Genomic DNA, 18,970 nt, shown 5'->3' with positions numbered 1-18,970 from the left:
TATTTTCAAAGATTTTTAATTTTCTTCAGCATGTTTAGTAACTGCGTGTGAAATATATGTTTTACCCTACCAGTAGAGGGCAATTTGGGATTATTTGAATGTTTTTCTGCAGATATATTTGCCTTCAACCTTAAGGTGCTTATTAGAGTGACAGGAAAAAAATGACCCCTATCGGCCCACCCCTGCTTCGATTTCTAGTCCCACCAGGAGTCCCAAGTACCCATAAGCATTAAGCCATTGCACTATATTGGCTATACATTTGCACTAATGTTGCATTGAAACTCCATTACAGCATTAACAACGCAATAAAGCTCTTTATTAGCATCAATAATGCATAACTGCACAGCCGACATATAGCATTATAGCTTGCTCTATATGCGTATATAAAGCTGATATAACGCGTACATGCTTCAAGGATCTTTAAAGCATGTAAGCTTTACAAGTGCATTTAATGCCATTATAGAGCACATAAAAAGCTGATATAATGCTATTGTAATGCTGTGGGTTTATTTGTTATGCAACTCTTCTTGAAGATTATATTCGGCATATTTCATTTCAATCGAACATATGCAATATAGTCCAGGAAGCAAACGCAGCGCACTTACCGTGAAGGACGAGGCAAGGTACCTCAGTTCGAGACTTACTAAAGGTAATTTTCGTAAACATTCATATCATGTGAGAACGAAAACCCATTAAGGATATTCATTACAATGCATTAGAACAGAGTCAATTACGGTTTTAAACAGAATATTTTATTTTAAAATTTTTCCTTTTTGCTCATCATACCGAAAGGAAACATAAGAAATGGTTTTAAAACCATGGCGGACAATGACAACCAACTGAAGCTTTTTAATAGCATTAGTAGTGTCAATATAAGGCTTTCAAGTTTGACATTTGTACGCTTTTGCTATATAATAGCATTAGTACTGCAGAAACGAGCTGTCAATCTCCGCACAGTAATTGCACTATATTTCGCCTTTTCTGGCATAATATCGGCATTAAATAAGTATTTAGGGCTTCACGGCTTTTTAGGGCAGCTTTATATGTGGATCTAAAGCAGATATTAGGCTACGTTATAATGCTTATTGGTTACTTGGGGTACTTGCACCAAATTTGAAGCAAATCGGACAAGTCTAGCTACCGGACCAACGTGCCTGAAGTTTGTCTGGGATTTTTCGACAGTTTACATGGAGTAAACCCTACTACTCCTGGAACGACCATCTAAAATCTCTCGAAAAAAAAGTGGCTGCATTATGTGGGGCTATGCGTCGGGTTTGTACTTTTGTACCTCTGCACGTGCTATTAAAGTTTTACTATGCACACATTCACTCATTACTAAACTATCTTGTTTCAGTATGGGGGCGTGCCAGCATATCAAATCTAAAAAAACTACAAACTCTTCAGAATCGATGTCTTAAAATTATTTTTAAGAAACCAGTTATGTATTCAACTATGCTACTCTACAGCAATAATTCACATAACATCTTACCATTGCTTGGTTTAACAGAATTTCAAATAGCAATGTATGTTTTTAATGCTCTGCATAACCCAATAGCGCATAATAATTTACACTTCACCACAGGCACTCGTGTGTATAGTACCAAGCCAATAGTTTACAACGCTCCAGGGCCTCCACTAACCTTGGTCAAAAACGTATTTCATTTATCGGGCCAACGGTCTATAATCGGCTTCCTACTGAGTTAATACAAATAACAAATCGCATCCAATTCGGAACAAGGCTGAAATGTTTTTAAAAAAATAAAATTAGAGAATTTGTAATATAGAATTAGTTATTCATCAAAAAGTTTTCTTTATGTGCATTATTCTAATAATAATTATATCTACTAGAATTTAGAAAAAAATACTTTCTGTATCTATCATAAATACTGTAGCGGGCCCCTTAAAAGGAACATCGTTCCACTGGGTGCTCGATGCAGTTATTTTTCTTGAATTTAACTCTATCTTTATTGTGCCGGTTACTTTCACGTATATTTTTTTGTCTTTTTTGTTCTCAGCGTATTCGCGAATAGTTTTTTCTTCTTATGTTGCCTTTTTTGTCGCTGAGAACTGATGTGTCCACTACCAGGGGGCTCTCTGTGCGAACCTTTTGGTGTGGGGGTGAGAAGCGGGCCATTTAAAAAAAAATAAAAAAACCCACCAGCTCGCAGTTTTGCCGCTAGGTAACACTGTATGTATCGTATGTAAGTGAAAATAAGAAAGATAATTTAATTGTCTACAACTTTGTCGAAGACTGCTTACTAACAACATACTAACAAGTGCAACGGTGAGACGGTACATGTACAGTTAATTCACATAGGTTATTGGGAAATAGGAAATAGGTTATTGGAACAGCCCGATTGAACACTGATAAATAACTAACAACGAAAATTTGAAGTACAAAGATAATTGTATCTTACCTGTGCTGCCTAGTAAAATCTTTTTGCATAAATAAAATGTCTAGTGAACTAATTTTTTGCTTGCAAAATGCATATAAGCATTCCGCATAGCGGTGTTCGAATATGAGATTGCATAAGTGTATGTTTATTATTTTTGTTACATATCCTGATGGATTTCCTACCAGAAACACGAAAAGTTGATTTGATGTCTCTTCGAAAATTTTTCAAGCAAATCAGCTGCTGATACAATCTGCAATAATAGGACTAGGGGAAAGTGAGGCAATATGAGCACTAGACTGCCCAGAAAAATAGTGAATTTTTGAAAACTCAATCGGCCCACCCCTGATTCGATTCCTAGTCCCACTAGGAGTACTTGCACCAAATTTGAAGCAAATTGGACAAGTCTAGCTACCGGACCAACCTGCCTGAAGTTTGTATGGGATTTTTCGACAATTTACATGGAGTAAACCCACTAACTCGCAGTTTTGCCACTAGGTGGCACTGTATGTATCGTATTATCACTGTAAGTGAAAATAAGAAAGATAATTTAATTGTCTACAACTTTGTCGAAGACTGCTAGTGAATCCGGCTTTGTTAAAAGAAGTTATTAAATTTTTAACGAAGTGATGTCTGAGACAGTTTTGCATGGGGCCTAGCAGTGCTGCTTGGTAATATATCAGTACTCGATTCCCACGAAAAATGCATTTTTGTGAAATAATCGTTAGGTTTAGTCCAATAGTATGTTCAGAAGAATTTTAACACATAATACGAGTTGTGTTTTGGTTAGAAAATTTTAGTTCCAACTGTGACCGCATGTTCGGAAGAATTATTGCAAAGTGCCTGTTCTACAACTTTGTGGAAGACACCTAATTTCTATGTCTTTCCGTTAATAAGTTAGTGTTGGCGCCCTCTATGTGGTAAAATGTGGAACTAAAGCGTTCTAATCAAAACATGGCTCGTATTATTTACTATAATTCTTCTGAACATGTCATAGAGCTAAATCTTACGGTTATACCACAAAAATGTTTTGTTCGCGCGAATCGAGTTCTGATACACAACCATGCACTGCTAGGCCCCATGCAAAACAGACTCACTTCGTTAAAAGCATATATATATATATATATATATATATATATATATATATATATATATATATATATATATATATATATATATATATATATATATATATATATATATATATATATATATATATATATATATATATATATATATATAATATATATATAAGCAAACTACTTTTTAACCCTTAAATGCGCAATGTTGTTTTAAAACAACATCCTGAAAATCGTCTAAAAATTATTGTATTAACGTGATATAGCTGTTAGACGATTTTCACAAAATTCCAAAAAAATTGATTTGCGCCTTTAAGGGTTAATGATTGCTCTGCTGGTTATTATTCAATTTTGTTCCCGAATGGTCCCACGTGCTATTCGTCTGTAAGGAATCCATCAACATGTGATTAGGTTTTGACAGATCAAAATCACCTTTGTAGCGAATTGATTACACATGCTGACTTTGATTCTGATCATCTTCCAGTAACCTTTTTTGAAATTTTGCAGAGTTCTCCTTCATATCATAACATCATTAAATATCATAACTTTATTCACAAAAATAAGTTTTATGATTTTTTAGCGAAAATTGCATTTTTAGCTGCAGAATGCCATGAAAAATTCAAATATCAAGAAAAAATAAAAATAAAATAAAAGCTTCGACCAATACCTGGGAATATGTAGAAGAACTGTGCAAACCTTGGCTCAATATATTTTGATTTATGATGTACACCACAAAGCAAGTTTTCCACGAGATACCTCCAAAGATTCTCTGTCACTGGCTCAAGTTTCAGTATTCTGCTATGATATTTGAAGAAATATTGTTCAATTGTGCAGTTGGGGTGGATATATATGGAAAGTGAATGAATATACTAACACTCTCTGTATCGCCAAAATATTTTTTTAAATGTGCCATTTTTTATGAATTAACTTTAGACACGTTCACCAACACTCCGTTATGTCTTCGTAGCATTGGAAATATGTTTCGAAAACAGAACTTTTCACTATATGTGCATACTTTTATTGAATGATTCTTATAGTCACCTTCGCAGGTCAATTCGCAAAAAAAAAAAACTTAGATATATGGATTGGGAAAATGTTAATCGATGCAACAATAAATTGCACCACATTCCACATAATTTTGTAAAATAATACAATCTGTTGAAGAATTAATCGATTTCATACACTACTCTATCCAAAATAAAATCGATGGTAATTCTGTTACGCATATAAATCTATGTATTATCGTGTTAAATTATTTAATTCAGTCGATCCGCCATGATGTTGGTTTGGAGTATTGGTTTTATACGTAACCTACCCAGTAGTCTCCGTCAGACGAAGGTTTTTATATTTAATCGAAAGAATAAAGTTCTTTCTACAAATTTTTGCGATTAAGGAAGTTGCTTAAGGTATTGATCAAAAATATTCGAAAATTGACAATAACTTTGTTGTTTCGAGAGCTACAGATTCATCGTTGTTATAAAAAAATGTTTATTTTATCGCTTTTAACTACTTTATAGAAGACACTTTTAATAATAAAAAGTAATCGTAAAAAGTTATATTCGAAAAACTGTTTTGAAGGGGTCTATCCCAAGCAAACCTACATATCTCGCTACTGTTACTATATAGAGCTTTAGTATCTTCAGTAACGATTTTCACAATAATATTTTCTAGAACTTTACTCTAGCTTTACTTTATCTAAATTATCTGGGGAAATAAATTTTCTATCTCACTTTTAGGGGATTAATCACTCAATTCATTATATAAAAGATTCATCTATTAATATCCAGAAACTTCTTCGAAAAAATCTTTTCTCCAAAACCAATGGTTCAGAAGTTACTGAATTTTGATCGTGAAAACGTCGCGAGTAAAAATATTTGTTATTTTTAGTATTTTTAAAATATTTCGTTTTGTCCTGATGGGTGTAGCGAAGCGCACCGGGTTACAGCTAGTTTTTGCATAAAAAACTACAGAATGTTATTATTGAAATGATACACTATAATGTACGAAAGTTTTGAACAATTCGCTTCACGCAAAGTTCTAAAAAAATCACACAAAAAATGTTTTTTTTTTCACACTGAATAGAGCACTGTTTATGGTCTGGGTGTGTCTTATACTTTTTTCATTAATCGTGAAATCATCCAAGTGTTTACATATTACTTTTATCCACTCATAATTATCTGATAGCATGGTTGGGTGGATAAAGTATTGATTAGTAATCTGCCCGTGCGGGGCTAATTTTTCAATACCAGCAGTCTTTTTTATCTAACGCATATTGCTCAACAATATATATACATAGCTAATATATAGGCAAAATTCGTGTTTTCTGTTTCTTGCATTACATGCAAGGAAGCTTCTTGTAATTTTTGTACATTACCAGAACGCTTGCAATTTTCGCTCGTATTTATTGCATTCATGTGAGCGAATCTTACCGGGTATATTGTGGGTGCTAGAGGCGTGCGCCGCGCCGCCGATTTCAGGTAAAAATCGGCGGCGCGCCGGCGTCACGCCGATATGCTTACTATTTTTACATGCAACCGTCGGCGTAGCGCGGCGGCGTGTCGCACACCTCTAGTGGGTGCATGATCAATGTGACTAATTTCCAGAATGTTTGTGTCTCAAAAGCAGTCCAGGGACACTTTCAATGGCCACTTGCTTTTCGATGAATTTATTTATTTGCTTTATCTGCTTTGCCTTTATCATGTTAGTTACTCTCACAAGTTGATGAGTAGTTGAATGTCCAATACGAAATAAAAAACTGCTCAGGAAGAAAAATAGAATTCTCATTGATATGTGACATCATTCTAGTTAGGATGATTTTTTTCAAATAATTTACTAATAGAAGAGAGTAAACTAATTGGTCGATAGCTAGATGCTTCTGCTGGGTTTTTATCTGGCTTCAAAATAGGAATAACCTTGGCATGTTTCCATCTTTCAGGGAAGTATGCTAATTCAAAACATTTGTTGAATATTTTGACCAAGTATTTCATGGTGATTTCGGGAAGGTTTTTAAGAAGAATGTTGAAAATTCCATCATAACCTGGAGCCTTCATATTTTTTAACTTTTTCATGATGGATTTGATCTCATCATAGTTTGTTTCAACAATATCGTCTAGAGACAATACTTGATTTGAAACGTTTTCATATTTTTGTAAGACTTCGGTTTCAATAGGACTCACAACGTTGAGATTAAAATTATGGACGCTTTCAAACTGCTGAGCAAGTTTTTGAGCTTTTTCTTCGTTTGTAAGAAGTATGTGGTCACCTTCCTTCAAAGCTGGAATTGGTTTCTGAGGTTTCTTAAGAATCTTAGAATGTTTCCAGAAAGGTTTAGAATTTGGCTTGATTTGTTCAACCTCTTTCGCGAAATTTTCATTTCTTAAGTGTGTGAATCTATGCGTAATTTCTTTTTGTAGATCCTGATAGATACATTTCATAGCAGGATCACGAGAACGTTGATATTGACGTCTTCGAACATTCTTCAAGTGAATCAGAAGTTGAAGATCGTCGTCAATAATAGGAGTATTAAATTTTTTCTGTGTTGTTGGTACTGATAAATTTCTAGCATCAACTATAGAATCACTTATATTTTGTAATGCCGTATCAATGTCAGCTTTATTTTGTAAATCAAGGTCATGATTAAAATTATTCTCAATATAAGTTTTGTACCTTTCCCAATTCGCGTTGTGATAATTGAACACTGAGCTGATGGGATTGGAAACAGCTTCTTGAGAAAGTGAAAAAGTTACTGGAAGATGATCAGAATCAAAGTCAGCATGTTTAATCAATTCGCTACAAAGGTGACTTTGATCTGTTAAAATCAAATCAATTGTTGATGGATTCCTTACAGATAGCACGTAGGACCATTCGGGAACAAAATTGAATAATAACCAGCAGAGCAATCATTAAAAAGTAGTTTGCCGTTGGAATTGCTTTGAGCATTATTCCAGGCTCGGTGTTTGGCGTTAAAATCACCGATTATGAAGAATTTCGACCGATTTGCTTAGGTAGGGTTCCCCCATATATATATATATATATATATATATATATATATATATATATATATATATATATATATATATATATATATATATATATATATATATATATATATATATATATATATATATATATATATATATATATATATATATATATATATATATATATATATATATATATATATATATATATATATATATATATATGTATATATATATATATATATATATATATATATATATATATATATATATATATATATATATATATATATATATATATATATATATATATATATATATATATATATATATATATATATATATATATATATATATATATATATATATATATATATATATATATATATATATATATATATATATATATATATATATATATATATATATATATATATATATATATATATATGTGTGTGTGTGTGTGTGTGTGTTATTGTTATTTATCAGTGTGCAATCGGGCTGTCTCAACAACCTATTTCTGCAACCTATGTGCATTAACTGTACACCTACCGTCTCACCGTTGCACTTGTCAGTGTGTGCAGTACTTTATGGTCACACCTATGACCGCGCACCCGGCTTCCCATGAGCGTTTTGGCGGCTCAAAGGTGTCCTTCCATGTTGCTCAGGGATACATTACTTTTATTCGCATCTATACCTACAGGCATGTACTCATACATTCTTACTAACATCCATGCTAGCATACTGTTTTAGAGAGCGTGTGATGTCATGTTCTCTAGTCTGTCCAATCCTATGGAAAATTATCCTACCATCGCGTTGGTATCTACGTCATAATAAAAATTTCGTATTGAGTCCGCTTCTGTGTCTTCCTGATCTCCTTATGTCTCCTAGGTCTGAAGCGGATCAATCGACTATTAACATATACGGTAGAAGTTAGTAACAGTTTTGGTCCCTACTTGCGGATATATATTCCCTGCCACTGCGCTATGTTTTGCTTGATCTTACTTTATTTGTTGTAATTATCGGTACGCGGTTGGGTCGCCCCGGCAACCGATTCCCTCAACCCGCATATTCCCGTTGATACATGGTGCTTTGTCCGTGTGCACAGTTTAATTGTTTCGTGCCTACCCATCAGGTGTCCGGCACGCGGTACTGATCCGCCGCAGTACGTACCTCTGCCCAGACGCTGCAGCCGATACTGAAACCGACAGTTGGGTTTGGCTGCAATATCTAGGCCGGGGGCCGTGCGGACATCGTTCAGAGCCTCGGGCCGAACTCCGAATGGTCTCACCGTGTATTCTCGTGGACCAGCACTGTCATTACTATTATCACTATTTTCAGCTCCAAGGCTGTCCCTCAGTGTCGTTGTTTTACTCTAATTGGTTCTATTTGGAACGGACTCACCAGAACTTTTTGATGCTTGATATTTGCTGCTGATTTCGCGCAAGTGTCCCATATGCTTAACGAATCTCGTGAACCGCGGGACAATTATTCATACGATTGTTTTTTTGTCATTTATAGACCTTAATGGTTGGCCAGTTATAGTGGGTGCCTGAAATGAAAAAGAATAAAATAAGAAAAGAATAAAATAAGCTTGTTCAATTGTGCCTTATATGCATTTTATACCATTTCTGATCTTTTCGTCATCTGATTACTTACGACTGACATATTTCAGTTTAGTTTTCTTACCGCGTTGTTCCTTTATTTGAATATCCTACCGTACGTTCCAGTTTTGGCTTGTTTAGTGTGTATCTTTGGTTTCTCGCTTTTTGACATCTTTATTTGTTGGTTGGTTCCCTCAGATCCCCACAAGATGAACCGATTGAACTTTGTTCGACAATCCTCGGCGGCCCGGTCCCACCAGAGCTACGTGAGTCCGAATGCAATAAATGAACACCCGCTACACTCGGGCCCATGCGACCGACGAAGTAAACGAACCAGCGAGAGCCGTCGAACATGAACCTCACTCATCATGAGTTAACTCGTGTCGTCATCTTGTGGAACTCAATAGTCGGGAAAATTCTTTGTATGTGGTTGTATTGCTCTGTCAGTAATACCTGTGCACAGCCTATCGAAAGAGATGGATGAAGAAGGGAGAGATTGAGTGAATATAACTTAGTTAGTGGTTGTTAGTTTTTCTGATTTGAGGTTGTGATTTTCCACGTGTTCTTTTGTTCTTTTTGTTACTGCTGTTTTTTTCCTCCTTTGTTGGTATGGAAACTGAGCTGGTCCAGGTTGATGAGGGTCTCCTCACGGTCTGTTGTATTCCAGGAGATGGGGACTGCCTGTTCTCGTCTCTTACGCACCAGATCTGGGGCTGTCCGCCTCATGACGCTGCTCATCAGCTTTATGTTCGGACTCTTCGTTCGCAAGTTGTGCAATATTACCGTGAGCGTCTTCCCACCTTATCCGACGGATTATATGCGCAGGCGCTTGTCATTTTTCCGGATGTTTCGAGTGTTCTGAGTCCCACGCAGCTTGTGGATCATTTTCTGAATAGCCTTTCTATGCCCGGATTTTGGGGAGGAGAAGAAAGCCTCATTGCTATTTCGGAAATATTAGATTTTGCTGTGACAGTATTTCGTGAGCGTTCAGTGGCTATTTCTTTAAATTCTTCCGGATCTCAAGAGCTTCGCCTGGTTCATCGGGTTGCTCCATCTGGCGAGTATACTCATTATGATAGTGTTTTGAGTATTCGCACCGGTACATATTTATTATTGTTTATATTATTTAATTTTTCATTTATATATTATCATTTTGCAGTTAAGCATAAACGGCGGTTGGCGTTTGAACATGGCTCTGTTCCTCCTACGAAGCAGGCAGCTGCTTCCGATTGTTCTTTGACGTCTTCCGGCGTTTCTCCCATTGGTATTACTGCTGATCCTCCTGTATCGGGTAAGTCTGATTCTGTTATATGTGCAGCTGGAAGTTGTGGCGCCCGCCTGTCGATCATCGGATCTTCTTTCGCTCAAATATATATATATATATATATATATATATATATATATATATATATATATATATATATATATATATATATATATATATATATATATATATATATATATATATATATATATATATATATATATATATATATATATATATATATATATATATATATATATATATATATATATATATATATATATATATATATATATATATATATATATATATATATATATATATATATATATATATATATATATATATATATATATATATATATATATATATATATATATATATATATATATATATATATATATATATATATATATATATATATATATATATATATATATATATATATATATATATATATATATATATATATATATATATATATATATATATATATATATATATATATATATATATATATATATATATATATATATATATATATATATATATTTCGGACCTACCTAAGCAAATAGCCCTTTTAGCTGGATAGATGTGAAAAAAATAATCAGTCAAAAGTCCTAATAGTTTGAAACCTAAGCTACATTTTGGTGCCATAAAAGTTCATTTGCACCACTCCATGGCAGCGCTAGGTGGCGATTTGCAGAACTCTACGTTTTTCCATCCTTTTACAATGTAGGGGTAATTTGAACCTCCCTACGGAGCAATTCAGACCGTCAATTTTTTTTAGTTTCTTTTACAATGTAACTATATTTACTCATGAAATATTTATTAGAGAAACTCCTTAAGAAACAAAAAATAAACAAATTCCGATACAAAAACTTAATTTGGTTAGTCACAGCTGTCGATTGGCGCATCACGTATTTTCTTTGCTATGCCGTGTGCAATCACCTGCGAAGCCGCTAAACGGTGTTTGATAGAATAGGGGGTCAGAATAGCCCCGTACGCTCATTTCGCACAAAATTAATTAGCGTCTTGAAAATATCTGTGTTTTCATCCAAACAAAAATCATTCCATAGATGAAGAGTCTCAACCTTTTTTAAATACATACCTTTCATTTTCTTTTTAATTTTATTTGTTGCTTTAATTACGGATTTGCATTATAGTGATTTTTGTTTTGAGGATGACAAAAAAATGAAACACGTTTTATCGCCTTTCCAAACAAAACAAATATGTAATGAATTCTCCTGTCAAAATTAATGTTTTAGAATAGCGGTTCCACGAATATGTACGACAGTCAGAAAGTCTTACGATTTTCTGATAAATCGAGGGGGTCCGAATTACCCCCACCGTCTTAATAGCCCAGGGTTCCCCTATATATTCGGCTATGCCGGTGTGAGTAAATTCGCAGCTGCTTAGCAAAAATCCCCAGCGGAGCTATGCCAGTGTGGGCTAATTTGTAGCCGCTTAGCAGAATACAAATCGGCATCTGGCTCATAGGACGACTACACGCCTTGCATCGTTCTGGAGACAAGATTCCGTCGATGTCATTCTTCGATCGTCTTCTGGATCAACGTTCAGCATCATTCGACATCTTCAAAGTAGCAATGGAGGAATCACCATCAACGGTATCCTTCATCATATCATCACGTAAGACACCCAAACACAACGTAGCTGTACTAAAAACCTTTGGTTTTGGGGGGACTATGTTGCGGTAGAGCGCTTTCTATAGCCGTCCCCTAAACTCAACGCAGTCGACCACGCAACAAAATGTGAAATAATTTCATCTGTGATATATTTAACCCTACAATACGCATTGAATAAAGTTTCAATTTTGTCAGTCCATCTCAGCCACCGCCGGCAGCGGATGGCATTCAGCAGTTCATTGTTTTATTCCTGTTATCACTGTCCATGTCGATTAGAAGTGGTAATTTTATCGGGTCCTATCGCCAGACGCATCACGGCTTTTCTGAGAGGACCCAGTCCTGTTGAAAGAATTAAATATAAAATTAATTGCTTTAGGCTGAATTGTTCTTGTAAGACGACGATTTAGCGTTGGAAAGACTGATTGAATAGAAAATATAGGTAGTCTCGAGAAAGACAGTTAGCTGTTGAAAAACTCTAGGTAAACTAGGAGCTATCAAGATTGGTGACCGGATCGAACGAAGGTTCAACTCGGAATGTTCCCAATGTATTAATTTCAGCTATATATTGAATAAAAGTTATTATTTATTTTAGCTCCAACGGTTCTGCTGGCTCATTCTATTGCCCTTGGTAAATCGATAACATCGTACCCATCGTTTAAGGACCAACTCTCAGGCAAATATAAGTTAGAATTGCGAATTTGATCATTCCTGTAGTTGTAACATAACTCATCAATTTGTTTTACAGGTATATCGACGATAAAATAGTCGTGGTCGATGGAAATTTAGTGACCAGTCGGGGTCCCGGAACGGCATTCGATTTTGCCTTGAAACTTGGAGAAATCCTAGTTGGCGCGGACAAAGTGAAGCAAGTTGCATCAGGAATGTTGTACAACATGAACATTCATAATTAGAGAAAACAGATTTCGAAGGACTGTACTGCTTATGATGAAAATGACACATGATATAGTTATCGTTTTCACGACAAGCTTGTTTTAAATCAATCCGAAAATTCAATTTCTAATGGCTGAAATTTCTATGTTTTCATTCTTTTTCTCGCGATGCAGTCATTTAATTTTAACTGATTATACATTTCAGTTGATATTGCTAAATCAATATATGATTGTTGCAGAAGGAAATTTTACAAACCTTCTTGTCAAGTGATGCAATAAATTAAACGAATCCTAAAAATCCTGAACATTATACACAAACTAAATCTAACATTGAACTATGTTGCTCCGACAAAACAGACAAAGTTTAATAGTCCTATTATTGAAGATTGTATCAACAGCTGATTTGTTTGAAAAATTTTCGAAGAGACATCATAAGATGCTCGTATGAAATTCGAACGACTGGCATATGCAATAACTTACAAAATGTCGAGGTAATCATACAAGTTTTTCATATTAATCTTATGAAAACATAGTTTTTCTACTTTTCTAGTCATCATAAGATGAATCTCTTATACACACACACACACACACACACACATATATATATATATATATATATATATATATATATATATATATATATATATATATATATATATATATATATATATATATATATATATATATATATATATATATATATATATATATATATATATATATATATATATATATATATATATATATATATAAACTTAGTATTATCGTTGAAATCTTCATATTGAAGAAAGCATTAATTCGTTGAAATTTTTGTTTTTATCCCAAAATTGACATCAATGCAAATTAATGCGTTCACGAAATTTAGTACCTAACACTTTAAAAAATAAACCAAAGTAATCAATACTTAGATACCTATCGCCCGTTCAAATATAGAGATAAATAGACTCATAATCCAATATGTCACGTTGCCTTAGTATAACCTATACCTAACGCAAATAATCATTTATTGACATTCCGATGTAAAAAATGCATTTTAACTACGCATCTTCCACCATCGAGTGCGGCATCTCACCCGCAAATTTAATTCAACATCAATGAGCAAGGACCATCAACTAGGAAGCAATTGCGAAACTCGACGGATTCATACTCGAAGCAAAGAACTACACCTGATCACCAAGAGCTGCAATTTCTGTTATAGTGCTCAGATCGATGTGCCATCTTGTGTTCAATTTATTGGCCTCTCACAACATATATAATCCTTTAAGAATTTAATATAAGAAATAATAGGAAATCGAAATACCACTTTTACTCATTGTTTTAAACGTAAATTTTAAATCAATTTTATTTCTCTCTCCTTGCAAAACTTTTTTTCATGAGGTGACCATTGACTATTGAATAGTTTGTTTCTTGGCGACACCACCAATGAAATTAATTTGTGATTAGGGCTTATATATGCTCTGCGGATCACGTTTGGAGTACGAAGTGCCATAAAGCACTGCGCTGACCAGTCTTCAGAAACTGATGTGGAAGGACTTCATTTTGATATTCGAAATGTTCCAGCACATGTGTTTGGAAAGCATGAAGAATGTAAAGATTATTTTTACATCAAAAAAATATTGAGAACGAATGTTTTGTACCACAGCTTGAAAATAGCGGCGTTTGGCCAAAAATTCAAACAGCTGTGGATATGGTCGCCGCAAAGGCTGAATTCATAAGTCACAACAAAACCAGCAATCTGTAAGTGTGAATATTAGCGTTTAGCTGTAAACCTCCAGATTCAATCACCTCTTCTTTAAAAATAATCTAGAATTTTCGGCGAAAGACATTTAGGTTCTAAGTAATTTTGAGGATTTCTTAGTTATAACAGACTCTGATCCGTATTTCATGGCTTTTACTTTTAGAAAGCGTTGATGTATGTAACATTGTGAATTCCAATCAATATTAATAGATGATATAGTTAAAAAACCTTTTGAATCGTCTGGAGTTATAGCAGAACATATTCGTGAACCTGTTTCAATTTTCATTCATTATGTACTGTAGGGGAGACTGAGGAGACTTGATCCCCGGGGAGACTTGATCCCATCATTGTAACTCAAAGGCGGATCAGAATACATTAATCAAATATACTATAAAGTTGCGTAGTTTTATCTAAACATAAATTTCATTAACACAGAAAAAAGAAATTGGACTTTTGTGTAACCGAATTTTTACCGATTTAAAAAAAAGTCTCAGAAGAACTGAAGAAGATTTATTTTTCAAATTTTCAAACTTTTATAAAATTGATAAAATCACCCACTACATACTCTACTTTTGCATACAGAATTGCAGGAGAATGTCAATTATATGAATACGTTATGATTGAGCTGATTCCTTTGTTCAACTATATTTTTACTAAAATTTGCTGAAATAGATGCTATGGGTTCACTTGATCCCTTCAAATTCGTGGAGATTTGATCCCCTTCGCCATACTTCATACACACCACTGAAAATAACCAAATTCACACCAGAACAATTGAAGTCATTGTTGTCATAAAAAATGTCAAAAATGAACGCTTCATCGTAAAGAAACAACTGTATTTGTTTACTACAGTATACGTAGCAACCATTCATCCCACATTTGACGTTCCTCAACCATAATAAAGACAGCTTTCAAATAATTGAACGGAGATTTGGGGAATTCGTAAAAAATCAGGTGAGATATGCGTAATATGTAGTAATAAAAATAACAATATCTAATCATAACAATTTAATCAATACTACAATCCATTTATAAAATTGAATGGGGTAATGTACCCGTTTTTGCCCTATTAAGAAGGGTACCACATTATTACTACAATAATTTTATTATTTCAGCTTCTTTGATTTGTTATTAAGGTCCATTTTTTTATTTCGATTATAGAGGTTTTAACGTTAAGGTCATTCGCCTCTTATTAAGAGCCAATATAATAACAAAATTGTCTTGAGAATGGTAAAAATCTTCTCTTTGAGCGCAGCAAAATCTCTAATCGAGTACCCCCATTATCGCAATACCATTTGAGTCAATGCGTTGAGCAAAGATGGCAGACGCTGCTCTAACCAAAGGCTTCAGATGGGTAGGATGATAGTAGAAACAGGGCAAAAATAGGCTTATTACCCTACATGCTCTTTCAAACACGTTTTCATAAAGGAATCAAGTGTCCCCAAATTAGGGATCGAGTCTCCACTAATCTATAAATTTTCCATTTTTTTGTTGTTTTCCAGAAATGCTCATAGCTCATGTCCAGTATAATATTTCCATGTAATTTTTTTATGATTATTAGTCATCCCTAGAAACAATATAAAACTACAAAAAAATGCATAGTTTTTTATCATTCCACGGAGTTGGACTGAAAAATAAAAAAGGGGATCAAGTCTCCTCAGTCTCCCCTATATTTAATATCACAATTTCAGCGCTGAGAATGTTTTTACCCGATTGAGTAAATATAACGTTGGAAAGCGACTTAATCTCATGAGCCGCGGTTCATACCAACGCAGAGTGTGGATTACTTGTCTGCAGCATAATGAGGGATTCGACTGGCATTTTAAATATATATGGAACGGTTTACGGGATGTAGACCAACCTAAGTTTCTTTCTGGCATGATTGCAGAAAAACAGCGACTGAAGTTCGCCGGAGAAAAAACAAGAAAGCGCTCCGGTTACAGCAGAAAATCCAACGAGAGCCATATGAAAGAGCAGGACTATGGGTCCAAAGCAGTGTCCGCTGCTGAGGAAATCGTAGACATAGAGCAAAGGAAAACAGTACTACCTCAGAATTTTACGGTACATTTAAGGGGGAGGGGGTAAGGGTTTCATGGTGAAAAAAACACTTTTTTGCCAATTTTTGTCGAAATTTTCTATAAAAATAGCAATTTCGGCATTTTATGAGTAAAAAACTCCATTACAAAATTTTCTCCAAAAACTCAACGTAGGAGTTAAGTATTTTTTACATAGAATGTGTAAAACTTGAAATAAATCGGTTAAGTGGTTTTTGACTGGCAGTTAACACCGCAAATCGTGTTTTTTTTCCAGAGACGTTCTACAAAAAGCTTCGTCACCGAGTCGCTTGTCGATATTGATGCATGGAGACATTACAGAATGTTATTGATATGATACAATATAATATACAAAAGTTTTGATCAATTATCTTCACCCAAATTTCTGAAAAACATCACAAAAAATTTTTTTTTCGCCCTGAAACCCTTAACCCCCCTCCCCCCAAAAACAACTAATTACAATATACAGACCCTAAAAAGTTCTAATATATAATATTCTATTAGCTAACCACCGAGTCGGAGCAATATATTACGCGCCACGTCCATAGAAGAATTAGGAGAGTTTGCTAAAGTTAGAATATTATCGTGTTGGGTAGCTGATATTATTGGATCCACAATAAAAACATTAAACCAGAAATCTGACACTATTCTGACGACAACAACGTGGAACTATATAAAACAGAAGCGAGCCAGTATTGGCCCTATAACACAGCAACTAAAGAATGCCGAAAATTACAATTTTAGTGGTAGTAAATTTTTTGTTGATAGTTGCCACAACTATTTATGCTGTATTCCGGATGGTAATCGAGTTACATATATATCGGAAAGTCGGAAGAACAGAACATGCTTCAAATATATTAATATTGATATATTTAAAGCGGGTTTTACGGAGCATATTTTGCCTTTTCAACTTTTTGTTTCGGTCGTTCAATATAATGATTAATTTACAGATGCATCATTATATTTATTTATTGCAGCTGTATCTGAAGATGGAGAAAAACTGCTGATCGTTAAAAAGAAAGCCATCTAAGGAACGATAACCGACTGGATTGCACAAGGAAAAAGTGTTTATGGTTGTAGAAGTTTAAACAACGAAATAGTTCTGGATCGGAAAACACGTATGAAGTTCAAGTTGCGATGCACATTTTGAAGAAAAGCAGATCGATAGTACTGTTTGTTAATACAAGCAACTTGAATGAAATCGAATACGATTCATCTTATTTCGCCGAAAAGGTGGAGCCGAAAATTAAATATTTCTTCGAAAAAATTTTATTCAAAAAGTTATTGAAGCTAACCTACTTATAGAAAACTAAACTTCTAATAATCGACAGAGCATATAATAAATTTTCTTTTATTAACTTATATATGTCTCAACCAATTTTTCTGCCATTTTTGTGCCTGTCTGTGTACTTTTTTATTTTAAGGTGAAGATATGTGGAAGCCACGCGCACGCTTGTTGCTAAGCACCGACGCGCTTGTTTACATTGAGAAAAAATGGAATTCGAAGTGAAAATTCAACCGCACAAATAAGAGTTTTCGGACATTTTCCCCCGGTCATCTGCACATTGGCAGAAAATTTGAAGTTTTGTTAATAAACGATTAAAGTTTCGCGAGTGTTTGTGCAGTGGTGTGTGATTAAAGTGCATTTGAAAAAGTGTACTAAAAATGAGAAGAAAAATAAGAGTGTTTCGGAAAGAAACCCCAAGTGAAGAGGGGTGATATTTTCGCACAAAATAAGCGCTGCAGATGGAATTCCGTCAAAAACTCGGGTTGGTTATATAGGAAAATGTTCTAGCTTCCTCAAGTAGCAGTTTCGTGGTACACCGGCAAGGATAGTCTATTGAAAAACGTATTTTTTTATTTGCTCATGTCAGATACATGGTTAGGCCTAGGAGAGGGGTGTGTGCGGCGTAGGAGCTATGTTGTGGCTCGCTTGTATAATGTCCTTAAAGAATTTAATTAATTACACCTTACCTTCCATTCAATAACCCCTGCCCCTATCCTTTTGGCGGGTTAACTGTCAAAGATACTAACCTATGTGGCTAATCGAGCTCTCTCGATTTATGTAATAAAAGAAGAGTTTTATTCTTTGTTTAATCACAGATTAACAGACATAACACTCAAGAACAAAGCTTCGCCCGCTTTAACGGTCATTTTAAATATATTTGTAGTTGGGACTGTGGCCACATTTGAAATTATGGCGCCACTGACATATGAACAAGCATATGGGGGAAAGACCACTAGTGAAAAGTTGTTCCCAAACCTGAGGGGTAACCCACCAGTAAATGAGTGCTTGGGACTGTGCAACATTGCTGCCAACAA

At 34.4% G+C, this 18,970-nt stretch overlaps 1 protein-coding gene across 1 annotated transcript; it reads left to right on the top strand.

Moving 5' to 3' along the window:
- Positions 1-8,486: 8,486 nt before the first annotated feature.
- On the top strand, positions 8,487-12,951 carry LOC131675819 (uncharacterized). The gene is made up of 3 exons (XM_058954966.1): positions 8,487-10,347; positions 12,559-12,649; positions 12,712-12,951. Exons 1-3 carry the CDS (start codon positions 9,666-9,668, stop codon positions 12,875-12,877), a joined length of 939 nt encoding a protein of 312 aa, XP_058810949.1. The 5' UTR covers positions 8,487-9,665; the 3' UTR covers positions 12,878-12,951.
- The last annotated feature ends 6,019 nt before the right edge of the window (positions 12,952-18,970 follow it).

This window comes from Topomyia yanbarensis, chromosome 1 (assembly GCF_030247195.1).
Source record: "Topomyia yanbarensis strain Yona2022 chromosome 1, ASM3024719v1, whole genome shotgun sequence".
Lineage (NCBI taxonomy): Eukaryota > Metazoa > Arthropoda > Insecta > Diptera > Culicidae > Topomyia > Topomyia yanbarensis.
The sequence above is the reverse complement of the archived record's forward strand: the minus strand, read 5'-3'. Positions and strand labels throughout refer to the sequence as shown.

Excerpts from the sequence above, each read along its gene's own strand:
- LOC131675819 (XM_058954966.1), top strand. The coding sequence starts at position 9,666 with ATGGAAACTGAGCTGGTCCAGGTTGATGAGGGTCTCCTCACGGTCTGT. Across the intron at positions 10,348-12,558 it reads TGCTGATCCTCCTGTATCGG|CTCCAACGGTTCTGCTGGCT; the intron begins GTAAGTCTGATT and ends TATTTATTTTAG. Across the intron at positions 12,650-12,711 it reads CAACTCTCAGGCAAATATAA|GTATATCGACGATAAAATAG; the intron begins GTTAGAATTGCG and ends TTTGTTTTACAG.